This window comes from Oryctolagus cuniculus, chromosome 6 (genome assembly GCF_964237555.1).
Source record: "Oryctolagus cuniculus chromosome 6, mOryCun1.1, whole genome shotgun sequence".
Taxonomy (NCBI): domain Eukaryota; kingdom Metazoa; phylum Chordata; class Mammalia; order Lagomorpha; family Leporidae; genus Oryctolagus; species Oryctolagus cuniculus.
Window position 1 is genome coordinate 25,588,998 of NC_091437.1, and position 16,465 is coordinate 25,605,462.

The window sequence follows — 16,465 nt, forward strand, 5'->3', positions numbered from 1 at the left end:
ACTGCAGGCAGAGGATTAGCCTAGTGAGCAGTGGTGCCGGCCTCAATGTTATTTTTAAAACTACACAAGCCCTAAGATTTTATTATCTTAATAATACAAGTGTTTTCTGTGACTTGTGCAATCCAAATGTTATATAATATAATAATTGCTATCAATTTTTAAATCTTCATTTTATTTGAAAGGCAGAGACAGTATCTGCTGGTTGACTCTCCAGTTACCTACAACACCAACATGAACTTGAACCATCAACAACTACTTCCCAGGGTATACATCAGCAGGAAGCTGAATAGGAAGTGGATGAGCCATAATCTGATATGGGATTTTGGCATCCCAAACAGTGATTTAACCATTACATCACAATGCCTGCCCCCACAATTTTTAAAGTTAACATATAGCAAGGACCTCCAAAGTTCATGGAAATGGTTATTACTAAAAAAAAGTATAGATTTCAAAACTGTTCTGTGACAACATTGTTTTCTATTTTCCCCATGAATTTTTTCAAGTATCCTCACATACTAGAAATTGCTTCAATTTTATCTATTCTTTCAAAGGAACTTTTATTGAAAAAAGATTTATAATGTGTTTTAAATTTTAACAGAAAGACTAAGACAAGGCACACCAGAGTAACCATCAACATGGCAGTTAAGGAAAAAGCACAGTTACACCCTGGGTTACAGGAAGACTTTGCTGTCCTATCCAAAAGGCCAAAACAGGGCTAAGTGGGAGTTCTTCTCAAGCACCAAACTGCTGCACTGATTAAACTGATTAACAATGGAGAGACTTACCTTAAGTGCCAACGTTGCCAGTCTGGATAAAATCCGTACAGTCTAGATGCAGTTCTCAAATCCAACATCCAAAATGCCCATTTTCAATCAGCAAAGACAAGGGCACACAAAATTTAACCTAAAATACAAAGTCTCCAATTTGAGAAATTGCACACACAATTTGAGAAAAGCACACTAAAATAGCAAATAAGTAGGGTTACAAATAAAATAACAGATACTGTCACTTCTGGTTGGGAAATAATTATAAATGGCAAATTTTAAGCAATCTGAATCCTTTAACCTTGCTTAAAATCAAACATTCATTCTTAGATTTAAATGCTACAAGTTCCAAATCGCTGTTACAGGAGGAAACAATTCTGATTTGATAGTTAGCAATATGAAGCTTAACTATTTGCAAGCTTTTCCAAAGAAATTATTATCATCTTTAAGGACTTTGTAAACCATTTTCAACTAATAACTGCTTCTGAATGCACATTTTAAAAAGTACTAAATCAAAATATCTTGTTAAAAATTAAAAATGATAAGTTAATTCTCTCTGGTGAAGAGAATCAAAACATCAGTTTGTCCTCTCTTCCCTACAAAAAGCCCACATACCAAAAATGATTCCATAAAAACTGACAAGAACCCAGGAAACACTAAACACCATTTTCTCCTTCACTGAATACCAGTCCAGATTACACAAATCTGTTAAAGGCAGACACATGACAACAAAGTACTAATATTAATGAACAAGTTACGTTTCTAATTAACAGGAAATGCTTTTCTATAATTCACTATGTTGGGAACAGAAAACTATAATAACCTTATTAGAATGAAACTCCCACCCTCCGCCATCTATGTCAACAGAACAAACAGATCCTTCTACCCGCAAAGTAATCCTTAGTGACTGTAATGAAAATGTTAAGGTTATCATCTCTGGTCTCCCCAATGTTGGAACAAATTACCAAATGAAGTTGGCCGTGTGTATTATCAAAAACGCAAAACAGAAATTTAAGGAAACCAGAACTATGAGAAAAAGATGTCTGCGACTCTTCATACTTCAAAGTGCACAAACACCTATCCCATCTGTCAGAGGTATATATATTTGCCAAGTAATCAGCTAGCCTTTACCTAAGTGATTCCTGAGCAGCAATAACCTAGCCTAGCACACTTGACCTTTCTGCATGCCTCTTTCAATGTACAGTCCTGACAATCAGAAATCACAGTGACAGGAACTCTAAAAACAGTCAATACTGAAACATCCTTTTACTTTAAAACCCAATACTCCCTCTTGTTGGGAAGCTTTGACTTTCAAAGCCAAGATTTAAGTCAAATATGTTGTCATTAACATTAAATCAAGTATACTAGGTTAACTGGTATTCTGCACCAACCCACCAGGTTATACATACTCTCAACTCAATCATGTAAAGAATTGAACTCTTTATTTGTAATATCCATAAACGTTGCTGTTCTGTATTTCTAACCAGAACGAGGATTTCTCCTATTACCAAGGTTTTTTAATAAACAATTTAAATTCAATTGCATGAAAGGGCTACAAATATACACGTTAACCAAGCAGAATACACAGATATTTTGCTTTACATCTTGCACCTAAGGTACCAGTACATGTACCTCGTTCATTGGTTGTCACAGCCACTTGGGCCACTGCCCTAGCAGTTTACATTTTCAAATCTCATGTAAGAAGGGCGACTGTGATATGGACTGGTAACTACATTCCTGTGAAGCCCATCTCAGTTACAATTAAGTGTGTAACTCCAAAGTCTGCACAGACTTTCTGATGACAAAACTTCTAAATCTGATGCAAGTGTCCTGAACAACTTTCTAAACAAACGGTTTTGCAGCTATGCTGCCATTCTGCCAGTAGATGTGGCTACAAAGATTGGAAGAAGGGTTTCCAAAAAGGATAACAGTTCAGATATAGACGGGAAAAAAAGGATTAAACCTGCTCAGAAAATACAAAAACGCATTTAGTGTGAGGGTAAAACATAACCCTTATTTGTAACCATTCATTAAACACAAATCAGTAAGAGGGATGAAACTCAGCCATCTGAAAAATTTTAAACAGTTTGTATGAATGAGAACACATGCGTAACACAAACTACTTCTTTAGAACTACACAGTACATACTTTGAAGTAAAGTCTCATAGAAAGAAGTGACCAACTATGTCAAGATGCTAAGTAAATCACTCAGTACAAGCGATGGATGCACATAAATTAAGATTTTAAAGAGTCACATCCACCACTTCAAGTTTTGCCTGAAAGGGATAAACTTCAACATGTCACTAGCAGAGCAACGGGGGAGGATAAAAACACAGAACCTCTGAAAAGCTTTTCTAAGTACACATCCAGAATTACACACACACAAAATCTTAAAACCAATATCCCTTAAATAGGTACGGAATGGATCCTAGAAAAAAAAATGTTAGACATGTACGGTCAAACACAATGATTTATTAAAAATAAAACGTAAAAATGATTTTTGTACATATGCTTCCAAATTTCAGGCATGGGATCCAAGTAGATCATAGAAAACGCTGTAGCCAGGTATCAAGTCCTTACAACAAAGTAAACTACTCCCCCTCCCAAACACCCGCCCGGGTTTTGCTACAGAATGAGCAAATTCACTCCCTCCCCCCCAAAAAACACAAATTAAAACAAGACATCTTGCTAGTATAAAAACGACCAAGTTCCAAGTAATAATAAAAAAATAGAGTCCATCAATGACTGTAACACAAAAATGTAGGGGGGGGGGTCTAGTCCATCTTCAGAGGGAGGGTCGAGAGGTGCCAGGTAAACAGGGGGACACTCCCAAGGGTAAGCAGCCTCAGCGGCTCCCCCAAGGGCAAAATGGGGAAGGCGGTGGAGGAGTACGGGCCTCAGGAGTGGACCCCACTCGGCATGTTTCAGGGCCGCCCCTGCAGCCGCTCCCAGGCATTTCCAGCTTCTCAGAAGGAGCCGCCTCCGTAGCCGCCCCCACCGCCGTAGCCGCCTCTGTAAGGTCCGCTGTTACTGCGACCGCCCCAGCCGCCGCCGCCGCTCTTCATGGGCCCGTACGAAGACTGGTGCTGGCTGTAGCTGCCGAAGCCGCCGAAGCCGTTACCGTAGTCGCTGCCCCCGTACGACGAGCCGCCCCCGCCGCCGCCGTAGCCCCCGTAGCCGCCCCCGCCGTAGCCCCCGTAGCTGTTGTAGCCGCCGCCGCCGCCCTTGGCCAGGCCGTTCTGGTCTCGCCCCCCGCCGCGCCCCCGGCCGCCCCGGCCGCCCCGGGACGACCGGGAGCCGCCGCCGCCCCCGCCGGAGTGGATGTCCTCCTTGGGGACGGCCTTCTTCACCTCCACGCGATGGCCCTGGATGGGATGGAACTTGACCACCGCGGCCTTATCCGCCGCGTCGTGGTTCTGAAAATACACGAAGCCGAAGCCGCGCTTCTTGCCCGACTGCTTGTCGGCGATGATCTCGGCCTTTTCCACGGCGCCGAACTGCGAGAAGTGCTCGATCAGGTCGCCCTCGGCCACGTCTCCCTTCAGGCCCCCGACAAAGAGCTTCTTCACCTTGGCGTGGGCACCGGGCCGCGCCGAATCCTCGCGGGACACGGCCCGCTTCAGCTCCACCGTGTTGCCGTCCACGGCATGCGGCGACGCGGCCATGGCGGCATCCGCCTCCTCCACATTCGAGTAGGTCACGAAGCCAAAGCACCGGGAGCGCTTCGTCTGGGGGTTCACCACCACCACGCAGTCCGTCAAGGTCCCAAAGGCCTCGAAGTGGCCGCGCAGGCCCGACTCACTCGTCTGCACGTTGAGGCCACCGATGAAGAGCTTACACAGCTGGGAATTCTCCATCTCCACGGCCCGGGCCTTGCCCCCGCCCCGCGAGCCCCGAGGTTTCGCCGTCGCCGTTATCTGTCGCCGAGGCTTCTTCACAACTGGGGCCCAGCCGTCGCTGGAGCCGCCCCCGCCGGACACCGGCGGGGAAGGGGAGGGGAGGGGAGGGAAGGAGAAGAGGAGGGGGAGGGAGGGGAGCGGTGCGGGCGAGGAGGGCGCGCCGGGGAGACGGGCGAGCACCCAAGGCCGCCCCTGCCGCCACCGCCGCCACCTCCGCTCCCCTATCTGGGCACCACACAAAGAGGCCGCTGAACGCGCGCGTACCCTCCCCGCGGCGTGCGTCACCACCGACGCACGGTAGCCTAGGGCCGCCCGCCAATCCCCGCCTCGCTCCTCTTGGTCCCGCCTACCGCGCCGCAGCGCCGGGCTCAACCACAGACTCCGCGCCCGCCGCGGTCTATTCAAGCCCTCGGCCCCGGCGGGCGCGCCCACGCCTGCTGCTGTCCATCTGTCACTGCCGGGCGCCTCGGCGCGCCCTGGCAACGGACCTGCCCTGCCCTCCGCGACCCTCCGCAGTTCATTTCCGAGCAGCCCCCGGCTGTTCCCAGTGACTCTCCCCCTCCCCTTCCCCTATCCCCTCGCCCCGCTCCGCAGTGGCGTTCGCGCCAGCCCCTTGAGAGGCGTGTGAGTGCAGCCAATCGCCGCAACCCCACGCACCCACTTCCGTTCTCGGCAGCTGCTGGACGGGCGCGCCCCCAGTGCGCGCTTGCCCGGGCGCCCCCGGAGTGCGGGGCGGCCGCCACCTGCACGCCTCCTCCCGCTCCGGGCTGGGCGGGGCATGGGCTGGGGGCCTCGCTGGGGGCCGTTCCCAACGGCTACTGCCTGGGGCGCCACGCGCGGGCGCTTTGAAAACTTAACTGCTGGGGTTCGGGGCCGGGGTTTACCCGCCGCGTCTCGGCCGGGCGGCTACACCTGGCGGCCACGCCCCTCCTCTCGCCCCCGTAAAGATGGAGGGCGGAGGACCGGTCCAGGGAGGCGGTTGGTAACGGTTACCAGTGGGCCGGGCGCGTGGCTGAACCAAAACTTGAACACGTGGCGTAGTAATGCGCAAAAGCGAGTCCGAGGCGGTGTGAAAGATAACAGGGTGCGAAAACCTCACGCCGAGGCGGGGCTCCGCCACATCTAACGTCCCACCCGCTCCGCACACTCCTGCAGACATTTTCACTTACCTCAGGATACACTCATAACTTAAGTCATCTGTGCGCTGCCCCCTTCCAACTCACGTTTTGGCTTTTTCCAGACGTTTTATATCAAACCAAGAATAGCTGAGCATTGTATTCGCAAAGAGCCCGTCTGCACACCTGATGCCTGCCTTTAAGTGCCCTCCGCAGGCCAAAACTTTGAACTGTTTGAACCTTTGTGGCCAAACAAGATGCCTAGACTGGGACGTGGCACTAGGACACCAAGAGCCTCCCAAACCAGGTGGTTATTACTGAAGAAGCTCAGAGTGATTCCTCGCTGTTTCCTCGAGTATTGGGGAAGGATTTGGGAAAGAGGTTAAAGTTGTACTGGATCTGGGAGACGAAGACTAGATAAGATTTCTGCAGGAAACTTGCGCTTCAGGGGGCAATGGGTGAATCCGTTTGAGCAGAGCAGGCAGTAGGATAGAAAAGAGGCAAGGTAGGTTGGGGGGGTCTTCTGATATAACGGAATGTCTTGGATCTTAGATTAAGGAGTTTGAATATGATAAAGTATATAGATGGGTTTAAGGCTTGGGGGAAAACTAGGGCTCAGTCCTGCCACTTAACACTATGATCATCCAATTGTGCATCTTTGGGCAAATCATTTAACCCTTTTTTAAAATTTAACCACTTTTTTTTAACTTAAGATAAATAATAAAACACTTCCACAGTGTGATAAAAATTGAGATTCTGCATGTGAACACCAGGAAGTTTCCTGGTATATAGTAAGTGCTCAATTTGTACTGTATATGGGTACTATCAGATTGAATTGCTAGCCAAATAGGTAGGACTTGGGGCAGATTATGAGATTCTGAGAAATTTAAACATATACCCTAAAATACACACATCTAAGTACATACGCAGGCACAGATTCACACACATGTGAGTCTTCCAAATTAACAGCATTTAGACCATTGTTTTTTAATGTTTCCATTTTACTTATTCATGGACTAGGTGCTGTGAATAAAAGTGAATTCTGGAGTCTTGGGGTAGAGAGAAAACAGTATGCCAGAAGTTGCAAATATGATGTGTTAAGACAGAAATGGGCAAAAACTCAGAGTTCAAGAAATTGTTCTAATAGGAGCAAACTTCAAAAGTAGGTGTACTTAGGAAGCTGTGTTTGGAATTACACAAGTAAACTACCAAGGGTGTGTGATGGTATGTTAGTTTCCTATTGCTACTGTAATAAATTGCAAACTTGTGGCTTAAAAAAACAAATGGGGATAAGCATTTTAGAGCACCAAGTTAAGCTGCAGCTGGAGACACCCACACCTCATATCAGAGTGCCTGGCTTGAGTCCTGGCTATTTCATGCTTCTGATTCAGCTTCCTTCTAATGCACCTGGGAGGCAGCTGATGTTGACCCAAGTATGTTGGTTCCTGCCACCCACGAGGGAGATGCAGGTGGAGTTCCTGTCTCCTGGATTTTGCCTGGCCTAGCCTTGGCTACCATGGGTATTTGGGGAGGGAATAGGGAAGCTCGCTTGCTCCCTCTCTCTCTTTCTCCCTCTGTCACTGTCTTTGAAATAAATACTTTAAAATTTTAAAAATGTATTAGTTCTGTAGATTGGAAGTCAAACACAAGTCTGACTATGCAAATCAAGTGTTAGCAGGGCTTTGCTCCTTTCTGGACGTTCTAAGGGAGAATGAGTCTTTGCCTTTTCTAGCTTCTAGAGATTGCTGGTATTCCTTTGCTTGTGGCCCCCTTCCATCTTCAAAGTCAGTTGGGTCTCACACTGAAGTACTCTGACACTGACTCTTCTGTCTCCCAGGTAATATAGGTGCTATGTACTAAATGTTTGTGTCCCTCTCCTCAACTTCATATGTTGAAACCCAAATCTTAATGTGATAGCCTATGAGAAGTAATCATGAAGATCAAACTCTCATGAAAGAGAGGCAGCCAGCTCTCTCTGAAAATGAGGATACCATGGGAAGTCAGGAGACTGTAACCTGGAAGAGGACCCTCACTATAACATATCCATGCTGGCACTCAGTTCTTGCACTTTGAGCCTCCAGAATTGTGAGAAATTTCTGTTATTTATAAACCACCCAGTCTTTTGTACTTTGTTATAACAGTCCAAACTAAAACACTGAGATAATCCTTTTATTGTAAAGTCAACTGATTAGCAACTTTAATTCCCCCTTGTCATGTAACATAGCATATTCAGTTTTCTCTCTACCCCAAGACTCCAGAGTTCACTTTTATTCACAGCACCTAGTCCATGAATAAACAAAATGAATAAATAAAAATGAAGATTTTGATATTTTGGGGGGACCATTTGTCTACATCAAGTGGGAGCAAGAGAAAATGAGTCTGGAAAGGTAAGCAGAGGATAAATCCAAAAAGATTGTATATGTCTTGCTAAGGATTTCAGTCTTTAAGTCTATAACAAGGTAACATTGAAGACTTTTAAGGAGGATAACAGACTGCATTTAGAAAGCTGTCCTATGTGTAGTATGAAAAAGAGTAATCAGAGTAGGATGCAACTTGAGAAAAGCCCACTTAGAATATCTGTACATAATACATAATGCCAGTGAGCATCTCAAGGTTCTGAAGGAAGGCAAAGGCAGTAAGAATTGGATGTGAATTGGATATGAAGAATGATTTGAGAGACTTCAGAGTGGGATTTTACTTGATACAGTAATCAACTGATTCTGGTGGTAAAGTTTTTTTTGTGATAATATAGGTCATAGTTTCACTTAAAAAAGGGGTAGGGACAAACCTCGATCTCCACCTAAATAAATATGAAGCAAGACCCCTACCTTACACCTTACACAAAAACCCACTCACAGTGGATTAAAGACTTAAATCTATGACTAGATACCATCAAATTATTAGAGAACATTGGGGAAACCCTGCAAGACATTGGCATAAGCAAAGCGTTCTTAGAAAGGACCCCAGAGGCACAGGCAATCAAAGCCAAAATTGACAAATGGGATTACACCAAGTTGAGAAGCTTCTGTACTGCAAAAGAAATACTCAGCAAAGTAAAGAGGCAACTGACAGAATGAAAGAAATTATTTACAAACTATGCAACTGATAAAGGGTTAATAACCAGAATATATAAAGAGATCAAGAAACTCAACAGCAACAAAACAAACAACCCAGTTAAGAAATGGCAAAGAAATTAAACAGACACTTTTTCAAAAGAGGAAATCCAAATGGCCAACAGACACATGAAAAAAGTGCTCAGGATCACTAGCCATCAGGGAAATGCATATCAAAACCACTATGAGGTTTCACCTCACCCCCATCAGAATGGCTTTCAAATAGAAATCAACAAACAACAAATGCTGTCGAGAATGTGGGGAAAAAGGTACCCTAATCCACTATTTGTGGGAATGTAAACTGGTAAAACCACTTTGGAAGACAGTATGGAGATACCTCAGAAATCTGAATATAGACCTGCCATGCCACGCCTGGAAATTTACCCAAGGGAAATGAAATCAGCATATGAAAGAGTTATCTGTACACCTGTGTTTATATCAGACCAGTTCACAATAGCTAAGACATGGAATCAACCCAAATGCCCGTCAACTGAAGACAGGATAAAGAAATTATGGGGTATGTACACCATGGAATACTACATCATGGAAGGAAGGAAAGAAGGAGGGAAGGAAGGAAGGAAGAAGGAAGGAAGGAGGGAGGGAGGGGTGGATGAGGCAGGGTAAGGGAGGGAGAGGAAGGAAGGAGAGAACGAGAGAGAGAGGGAGAGGGAGAGAGAGAGAGAGATCCAGTAATTTGCATCAAATGGATGAAACTGGAAAACATCAACCTTAGTGCAATAAGCCAGTCCCAAAGGGACAAATACCATATTTTCTCCCTGACCTGTGAAAACTAATAGAGCACCTAAAAGGCAATCTGTAGGAGTGAAATTGACATGCTGAGAAGCAATGACTGAACAGCCCTTCTCTTGACTGTTGAGGGACAGGTTTCTTTTTTGTTGTTGTTGTTACTATTTGTTGAACTCTTTACTTAACATGGAGTTAATCATATGTGTATAAAGTTAGGTGAAAATAGATCCTAGTAAAAACATAAGAGTGGGAATAAGAGAGGGAAATGGAAAAGGAGTGGAACATGGGTTGGAGCATGGGTGGGAGGGCAGGCATGGTGGGAAAAATCACCATGTTCCTAAAGTTGTAACTAGGAAGTGTATGGAGTTTGTAACTGTAAAGCTGTATAGTTCTGTGTACATTCCTATAGGCTTACTTCTTTTTTTTTTTAACTTTTTTTTTTTTTGACAGGCAGAGTGGACAGTGAGAGAGAGAGAGACAGAGAGAAAGGTCTTCCTTTTGCCATTGGTTCACCCTCCAATGGCCGCTGCAGCCGGTGCACCGCGCTGATCCGAAGCCAGGAGCCAGGTGCTTCTCCTAGTCTCCCATGCAGGTGCAGGGCCCAAGCACTTGGGCCATCCTCCACTGCACTCCCGGGCCATAGCAGAGAGCTGGCCTGGAAGAGGGGCAACCGGGACAGAATCCGGCGCCCCGACCGGTGTGCCGGCGCCGCTAGGCAGAGGATTAGCCTAGTGAGCCACGGTGCCAGCCTCCTATAGGCTTACTTCTAAGGGTACAGTTTAAAAACTTGCTGTGGGACCCCAAATCCTCTTAAGCTGGGGAGTTAAAAATAGTATTTTAAGTGTTAAAGTAGATAGGATTATGTGTTAAAATTGATCATACAGATAGGACTAAGTGTTAAGGTGATCATATAAATAGGATTAAGTGTTCAGTAATAATAATAGATTTAAAAAAGAGCAAGTGCTCCAATATGGGAAGCAGTCCATACAGCAGACTCATAGAATGACAATTGCTTTAAGTAGAAATCTGACCTCAGAATCAGTCCTTAAGGCATTCTGGTATGGCTGAAAAGCCCATGAGAGCATTTCAGGCATGGTAAGCCAAGACTCTGTGGCAAAAAATGTCCTACATGAAGGACCTCTATGGGTGAGACCCCAGTGGAAAGAAGTGGTCATCAAAGAAGGAGGTAATTTTCTCTGAAAGGAAGAGAGAACTTCAACTTTGCTTATGGCCTTATCTAAATGCTGACAGAGTTTGTGGATTCAAAAGGCTTCCATAGGATAGGCAGTTCATGCCAAGAGCCTCGGGTGACCACTGATGTCATCCGTAAGTGTTAATTGTTGAGTTAACAACAGGAGTCACTGTACACTAACTTCCCATGCAGGATCTCCATCCTCAGTTGAACCATGAGAGTTAACAGTAAAACTTCTCAAAGATTTATTTTAGTTTATTAAGTGGAAGCTATTCTTATGTCTCAAAAGTTTTAGTTATGCCTAAGTGCCAAACTCCATTGCTTGTTTTCTTAGGTGTTTCCTTAATTAATGATAAAACTCATTCTCAAGGACTTACTTTCTTTTAATATAATAGATGGAGGATAGTCTCATGTCTCATAAGTTATAGTTATGTCTAAGTGCTCACAAAATATGTATCATTCTTGGGTGCTTCTTTAAAGTTAAACTCTCTCAAAAAAAAAAAAAGAAAGAAAGAAAAAAGAAGTGAAATCAACTTCAAGATGCAATGACTTTTAACAGCCCTTTTCTGGACTACTGATAAATAGTTTTTTTTTTTATTCTTTGTTCTTTTTTCATACAAATTGTTGAACTCTTGACTTACTACAGACCTAATTTTCTGCATATAAAGTTAATTGAAAATAGATCATAGTATAAAATAAGACTGGGAATAAGAGAGGGAGGACGAGAAGGAATGGGGTGTCAGTGGGAGGGCAGGCACAATGGGAAGAATCACTATATTCCTATAAGTTGTACTAATGAAATGCATGAATTTTGTACTCCTTAAATAAAAGGTTTCTCTGAAAAAAAAACTTACTTAACAACTAATTAGAGAAAAATTAGAAAATTCAAATAAGCAAAAGCAAGAAAAAAATCTACCACCCAGAAAAAAATCCTTTGTTATATTTTGGTTATATCTTTTTCCCTGTATCTGGAGGAACCCTCTGGCCCCATCACTTTTTGGGTCACCCTTAAGTATGATGGAATTATGTTCTTGTTGATTCAGGTAATAAAAATTGCAGACTAAAAAAAGAAAGGGAAGAGTAGTGATATTGTCTACTCCTTCTACCTCATAATACAACCTACAATTTTTAGTTGGCCACATGGTTACCAAGTATAAAGAAATCATTTTCCTGCCTTTCTTGCAGCTTAGTGTGGTCATATGACCATGTTATAGTCAATGTAATGTAAACAAAAGTACTTAATGGCAGCTTTAAGGAGCACTGTCAAAGACAACTAGCAAAACAGGCATTTGGCCTTGTGGCTAAGATGCCCACAAAACACAGTAAAGTCCCTGAGTTTGTGTTCCAGTTCCAGTTCCAGCTCTTTGGGCTCTAGCTTTCTGCTAATGGACACCCAGGGGAGGCAGCAGGTAATGGCTCAAGTGGTTGGGTCACTGCTACCCTCTGTATGTGGGAGACCAATATTGGCTTCCTAGCTCCCTGTTTCAACCTGGCCCAGCCCGTCATTACAGGCATTTGGGGAATGAACCAGTAGTGGGAGCTGTCTGTCTGTCTGCCTCTCACATAAATATATAATTTTAAATATAGACAACTAGCACAAACCCTTGCCTTCTTTGCTGCCAGCTTCACCTTGCTGCAGATAATATGGATACCATGACTGGTGCACTTATCCTGGATCTGGAAACTGGAAGTCATACTCTATCAATGAAAACTATAGCTAAACAAAAGAGGAACACCTAGTAGCTGCTGAATCAGCAAGATTGCCTACCAATCTACCAGGTCAGAAAGAAACGTCATACTTAAGTCTGTAATCCTAATTTATATAAGAAGAGTCTATCATCTTTACTTTTCCCTCGCAAATGCTCACTGGCACTCCAATGTTATTCAGTGCTTTGTGCTAAGAATCATGCATTATCTTACTGAATTTTCACAAAGATCTTGAGACATTATTTTATTAGTATGCTAACCTTTCAGCTGAAGAAACTGAAAGACTTAAGACATTAAATTGCTCAAGGTGTGCCATCTGTATGCTACCCAGTCTTCCATCAGAAAAAGTTCCATGCCCATGACATATGGAAGAAATGCAATGGATCAGAAGCAAGAATAGACTCACAGTCTCATCCTTCTGAACTCCTTTGCCTCTTCAATTCAAAATTTTAAATCTAAGAATTCAAGGAAGACACTGTCATTTTTACATCATTAATATGCCTGGGTAACTTTACTTGGGCATAGATTTTAGTAGTTGCAAATGGCCAATTGATCAAAAAAATAATTACTGTTGAACCTGAATTTGAATCTTCATGGTTGAAGAGTCCTCTGCAAGTAACAAAGGATTCACAAAGGAAAAATCAAAAGATGGAGGGTCAGAAGGTAGGGTCAGAAGGAGGAGGGAGAAGATGAGCTCCTCCCTCAAAAGAATAAACACTAATGGTAGAAGTCCTAGGACTTGCACTTATGCTATCTCAAAGTGATTCAAAGGCCCAAGTAAAAGGTACAAATTAAATACTGAAGGAATAAATTAAAACATTGTACAATAACTTGTGCATTTTCTATATATAGCTCTTCTCAAAATCCCATTAAAATGACAGTAAGATATTCTAATAAGCATAAACCTATGTTATGAACTTAAGTGTGTCCCCTCAAAACTCATATACTAAAATCCTACCCCCAGTGTGACAATGGGGACTCATATTTGGAGACAGGGCTGCTTTTAGGGAGGTAATTGAGATTATATGAGGTCAAGGGTAGGGCCCTGCTTCTACAGATTTGGTGTGTCCTGTAAGATGAGCAAGAGATATGAGAGATCTCCCTTTTCCCACAAGACAAGAGGCCATGTGAGGACACAGGGAAAAGGTGGCCTGTATACAAACCAGGAAAAGAGGCATCACCAAAAACCAATTCTGACGGCACCTTGATCTTTTCTCGCCTCCAGCTGTGAGAAAAAATCCTTTTTGTTTAAGTGACCCAGTCTGTGGTATTTTTTATGGCAGCCCCAACAGGCTAATACAACCCTTAAGGACAAGAGAATGTGAACAGATTTTTGGAATCCGGTAAGCAGATGGTAAGAGAAACAGACAACACACCAGATAATCTAAAGTCTAGAAGCTAGTTTGTTCTGCAAAACCCCAAATGAATTCAGCATCAGAGAGCTCTGAAAGCAAGGATGCAGGTGACATTGAAAACAGGAAGACTGCTCAAAACTGTAATTGAAGTAATCAGATCCTCACATTCCCACAAACATTCAACAGCCTCATGCCTACCCCTGGCTGATTAGAAGGAAGCCTACTCTCCAGAAAGGCTCAATTAGAGATTTTGAGGTTCTGTGTTTACCAAGTAAAGCTGAAAATGGGGTTGCTAAAGTGCTATACAGGAGGAATAAGAATATTTTTAACACCAAATGGTGAACTTTTTAGCACCATTACCTATTTGGTTGCCAGAATCCTAGCAACCAGGTTTGATGCCTGGTAGAGACTGCAGGATTCCTCTGGGAGGAGATTTAAAACAATAGTAACAGGGGCCAGCCCTGTGACACAGTGGGTTAATGCCCTGGCCTGAAGTACCGGGATCCCACATGGACACCAGTTCAAGATCCGGCTGCTCCACTTCCGATCCAGCTCTCTGCTATGGCCTGGGAAAGCAGTGGAAGATGGCCCAAGTCCTTGGGCCCCTGCACCCAAGTAGGAGACCCGGAAGAAGCTCCTGGCTCCTGGCTTTGGATCGGCATGGCTCCATCCATTTGCATCGTTGCAGCCAATTGGGCAGTGAACCACCAGATGGAAGACCTCTCCCTCTCTCTTTCTTTGTCTCTCTGTCTCTCCTCTCTCTGCCTCTCCTCTCTTTGTGTAACTCTGACTTTCAAATAAATAAATAAATCTTTAAAAAAAAAAATAACATGCCAGCGCCGCGGCTCAATAGGCTAATCCTCCATCTAGCGGCACCAGCACACGGGGTTCTAGTCCCGGTCGGGGCACCGGATTCTGTCCCGGTTGCCCCTTGTCCAGGCAAGCTCTCTGCTATGGTCCGGGAGTGCAGTGGACGATGGCCCAAGTGCTTGGGCCCTGCACCCCATGGGAGACCAGGAGAAGCACCTGGCTCCTGCCTTCGGATCGGCGCGGTGTGCTGGCCGCAGCGCGGGCCCGGCGGCCATTGGAGGGTGAACCAATGGCAAAGGAAGACCTTTCTCTCTGTCTCTCTCTCTCTCTCACTGTCCACTCTGCCTGTAAAAAAAAAAAAAAAAAAAAAAAAAAAAAAAAAAAAAAAACACACAACAGCAGCAAAACTACCTTTTCAGCAAAATAAGAGATAACAACCCTGAAAAAAAAGAACAGCAGATAATTAAAAAGACAGTGAGCTCTCATCCACTGGTTCACTCTCCAAACACCTGAAATGGTCAGAAATGGGACTAGGCCAAGCTAAAGCTGGGAGACAGGAACTCAGTTCAGGTTTCCCACATGGGTGGCAGTGACCCAAATACTTAACCCATCGCTGCTGCTCCCAGGGTACGCACTAGCAGGAAGGTGGAATCAGGAGCTTGGTATAGAACCCAGGCATTCTAATAAGGGATGCAAGCATCTTCACCACTATGCTAAATGCTCACCCCAAAAATGAAGCTTTTAATCTTACCTGTGAAGTCCATTCCTGTAGTGTGGTTGGGAATGTAGAGAACAACTTCCAAAGCTTCTTTTCTTACTTAAACAGAGAAAGGACAAAGATTTGTATTGATTGAGTTCAAACATCCATCAACCTACAAACAGCAGCAGCAACTCAGCATGAGATTTAATCTGTGAAGTGGCCTCTGCTCAAAGCTGTAGATGATGTACCATTCCCACCCACTGTAAACATTTTGAGTCCTGAAGAATCTGTGCCTTCATTTCTAAATGCACACCGAACATAACATAACAAAGAACAGGTTGGTCTATTACTAACAGTTGTTCAGTGAATTCAGACCATGTATAAGGCCTTTATACACAAAGATAAAAGATCTTTAAGGATCTAAATATTTTTAGTTAAATGACATTTATCACAATTTCAGCACATTAATATTAAGAAACAAAATCTTATGCACCTTTTAAACAAAACTAGAATAGTGGAAAAACAAAAATAACTAGCCATGATTTAGATGAGCAACAATACAATGAGGATTAGTAGCTCTGAAATAAAGCTGCTAATGAATCATGTTCCCTAAGGAACCTAACTATGTTAAGCATGGGCTGAAACCTCCATCGTATGAGGGTCCTTCGAAATGTTTGTGGGAAATACAAATTTATTATGATGCAAAAACATTAGAAACTCATGCATAGGCCGGCGCCGCGGCTCACTAGGCTAATCCTCCGCCTAGCGGCGCCGGCACACAGGGTTCTAGTCCCGGTCGGGGCGCCGGAGTCTGTCCCGGTTGCCCCTCTTCCAGGCCAGCTCTCTGCTGTGGCCAGGGAGTGCAGTGGAGGATGGCCCAGGTGCTTGGGCCCTGCACCCCATGGGAGACCAGGAAAAGCACCTGGCTCCTGGCTCCTGCCATCGGATCAGCGCGGTGCGCCGGCCGCAGTGCGCCTCCGCGGCGGCCATTGGAGGGTGAACCAACGGCAAAGGAAGACCTTTCTCTCTGTCTCTCTCTCTCACTGTCCACTCTGCCTGTCAC

The 16,465-nt window shown here is 44.4% G+C and overlaps 3 protein-coding genes across 29 annotated transcripts in view; 1 reads left to right on the forward strand and 2 right to left on the reverse strand.

Moving 5' to 3' along the window:
• KLHL3 (kelch like family member 3) overlaps positions 1-16,465 on the reverse strand; it is a 317,329-nt gene that overhangs the window by 142,219 nt on the left and 158,645 nt on the right. For 24 of the 26 annotated variants that reach the window (XR_011389740.1, XM_070076153.1, XM_070076145.1 and 21 more), the window contains 2 exons: positions 15,454-15,519; positions 786-903 (listed from right to left, as the gene is read on the reverse strand). Coding sequence is in view for 15 of the 26 variants with exons in the window: in XM_070076153.1 (XP_069932254.1) it covers positions 786-853 (68 nt within the window). In the remaining 11 variants the exon portion in view is untranslated. Of the gene's footprint in view, positions 1-785; positions 904-5,320; positions 5,541-15,453; positions 15,520-16,465 lie in introns of those variants that run through there. The other 2 variants (XM_051844258.2, XM_070076166.1) reach the window with 2 other exon arrangements.
• Positions 3,217-4,926, reverse strand: HNRNPA0 (heterogeneous nuclear ribonucleoprotein A0). The gene has a single exon (XM_008255053.4). The coding sequence runs from the start codon at positions 4,619-4,621 to the stop codon at positions 3,731-3,733; it is 891 nt and encodes a 296-aa protein (XP_008253275.3). The 5' UTR covers positions 4,622-4,926; the 3' UTR covers positions 3,217-3,730.
• Positions 5,952-16,465, forward strand: part of NPY6R (neuropeptide Y/peptide YY Y6 receptor) — a 47,351-nt gene continuing 36,837 nt past the window's right edge. Inside the window, exon 1 of one of the 2 annotated variants that reach the window (XM_070074993.1) lies at positions 5,952-6,085. The gene's annotated coding sequence lies outside the window, so the exon portion shown is untranslated. Of the gene's footprint in view, positions 6,086-6,147; positions 6,284-16,465 lie in introns of those variants that run through there. The other variant, XM_070074992.1, reaches the window with a different exon arrangement.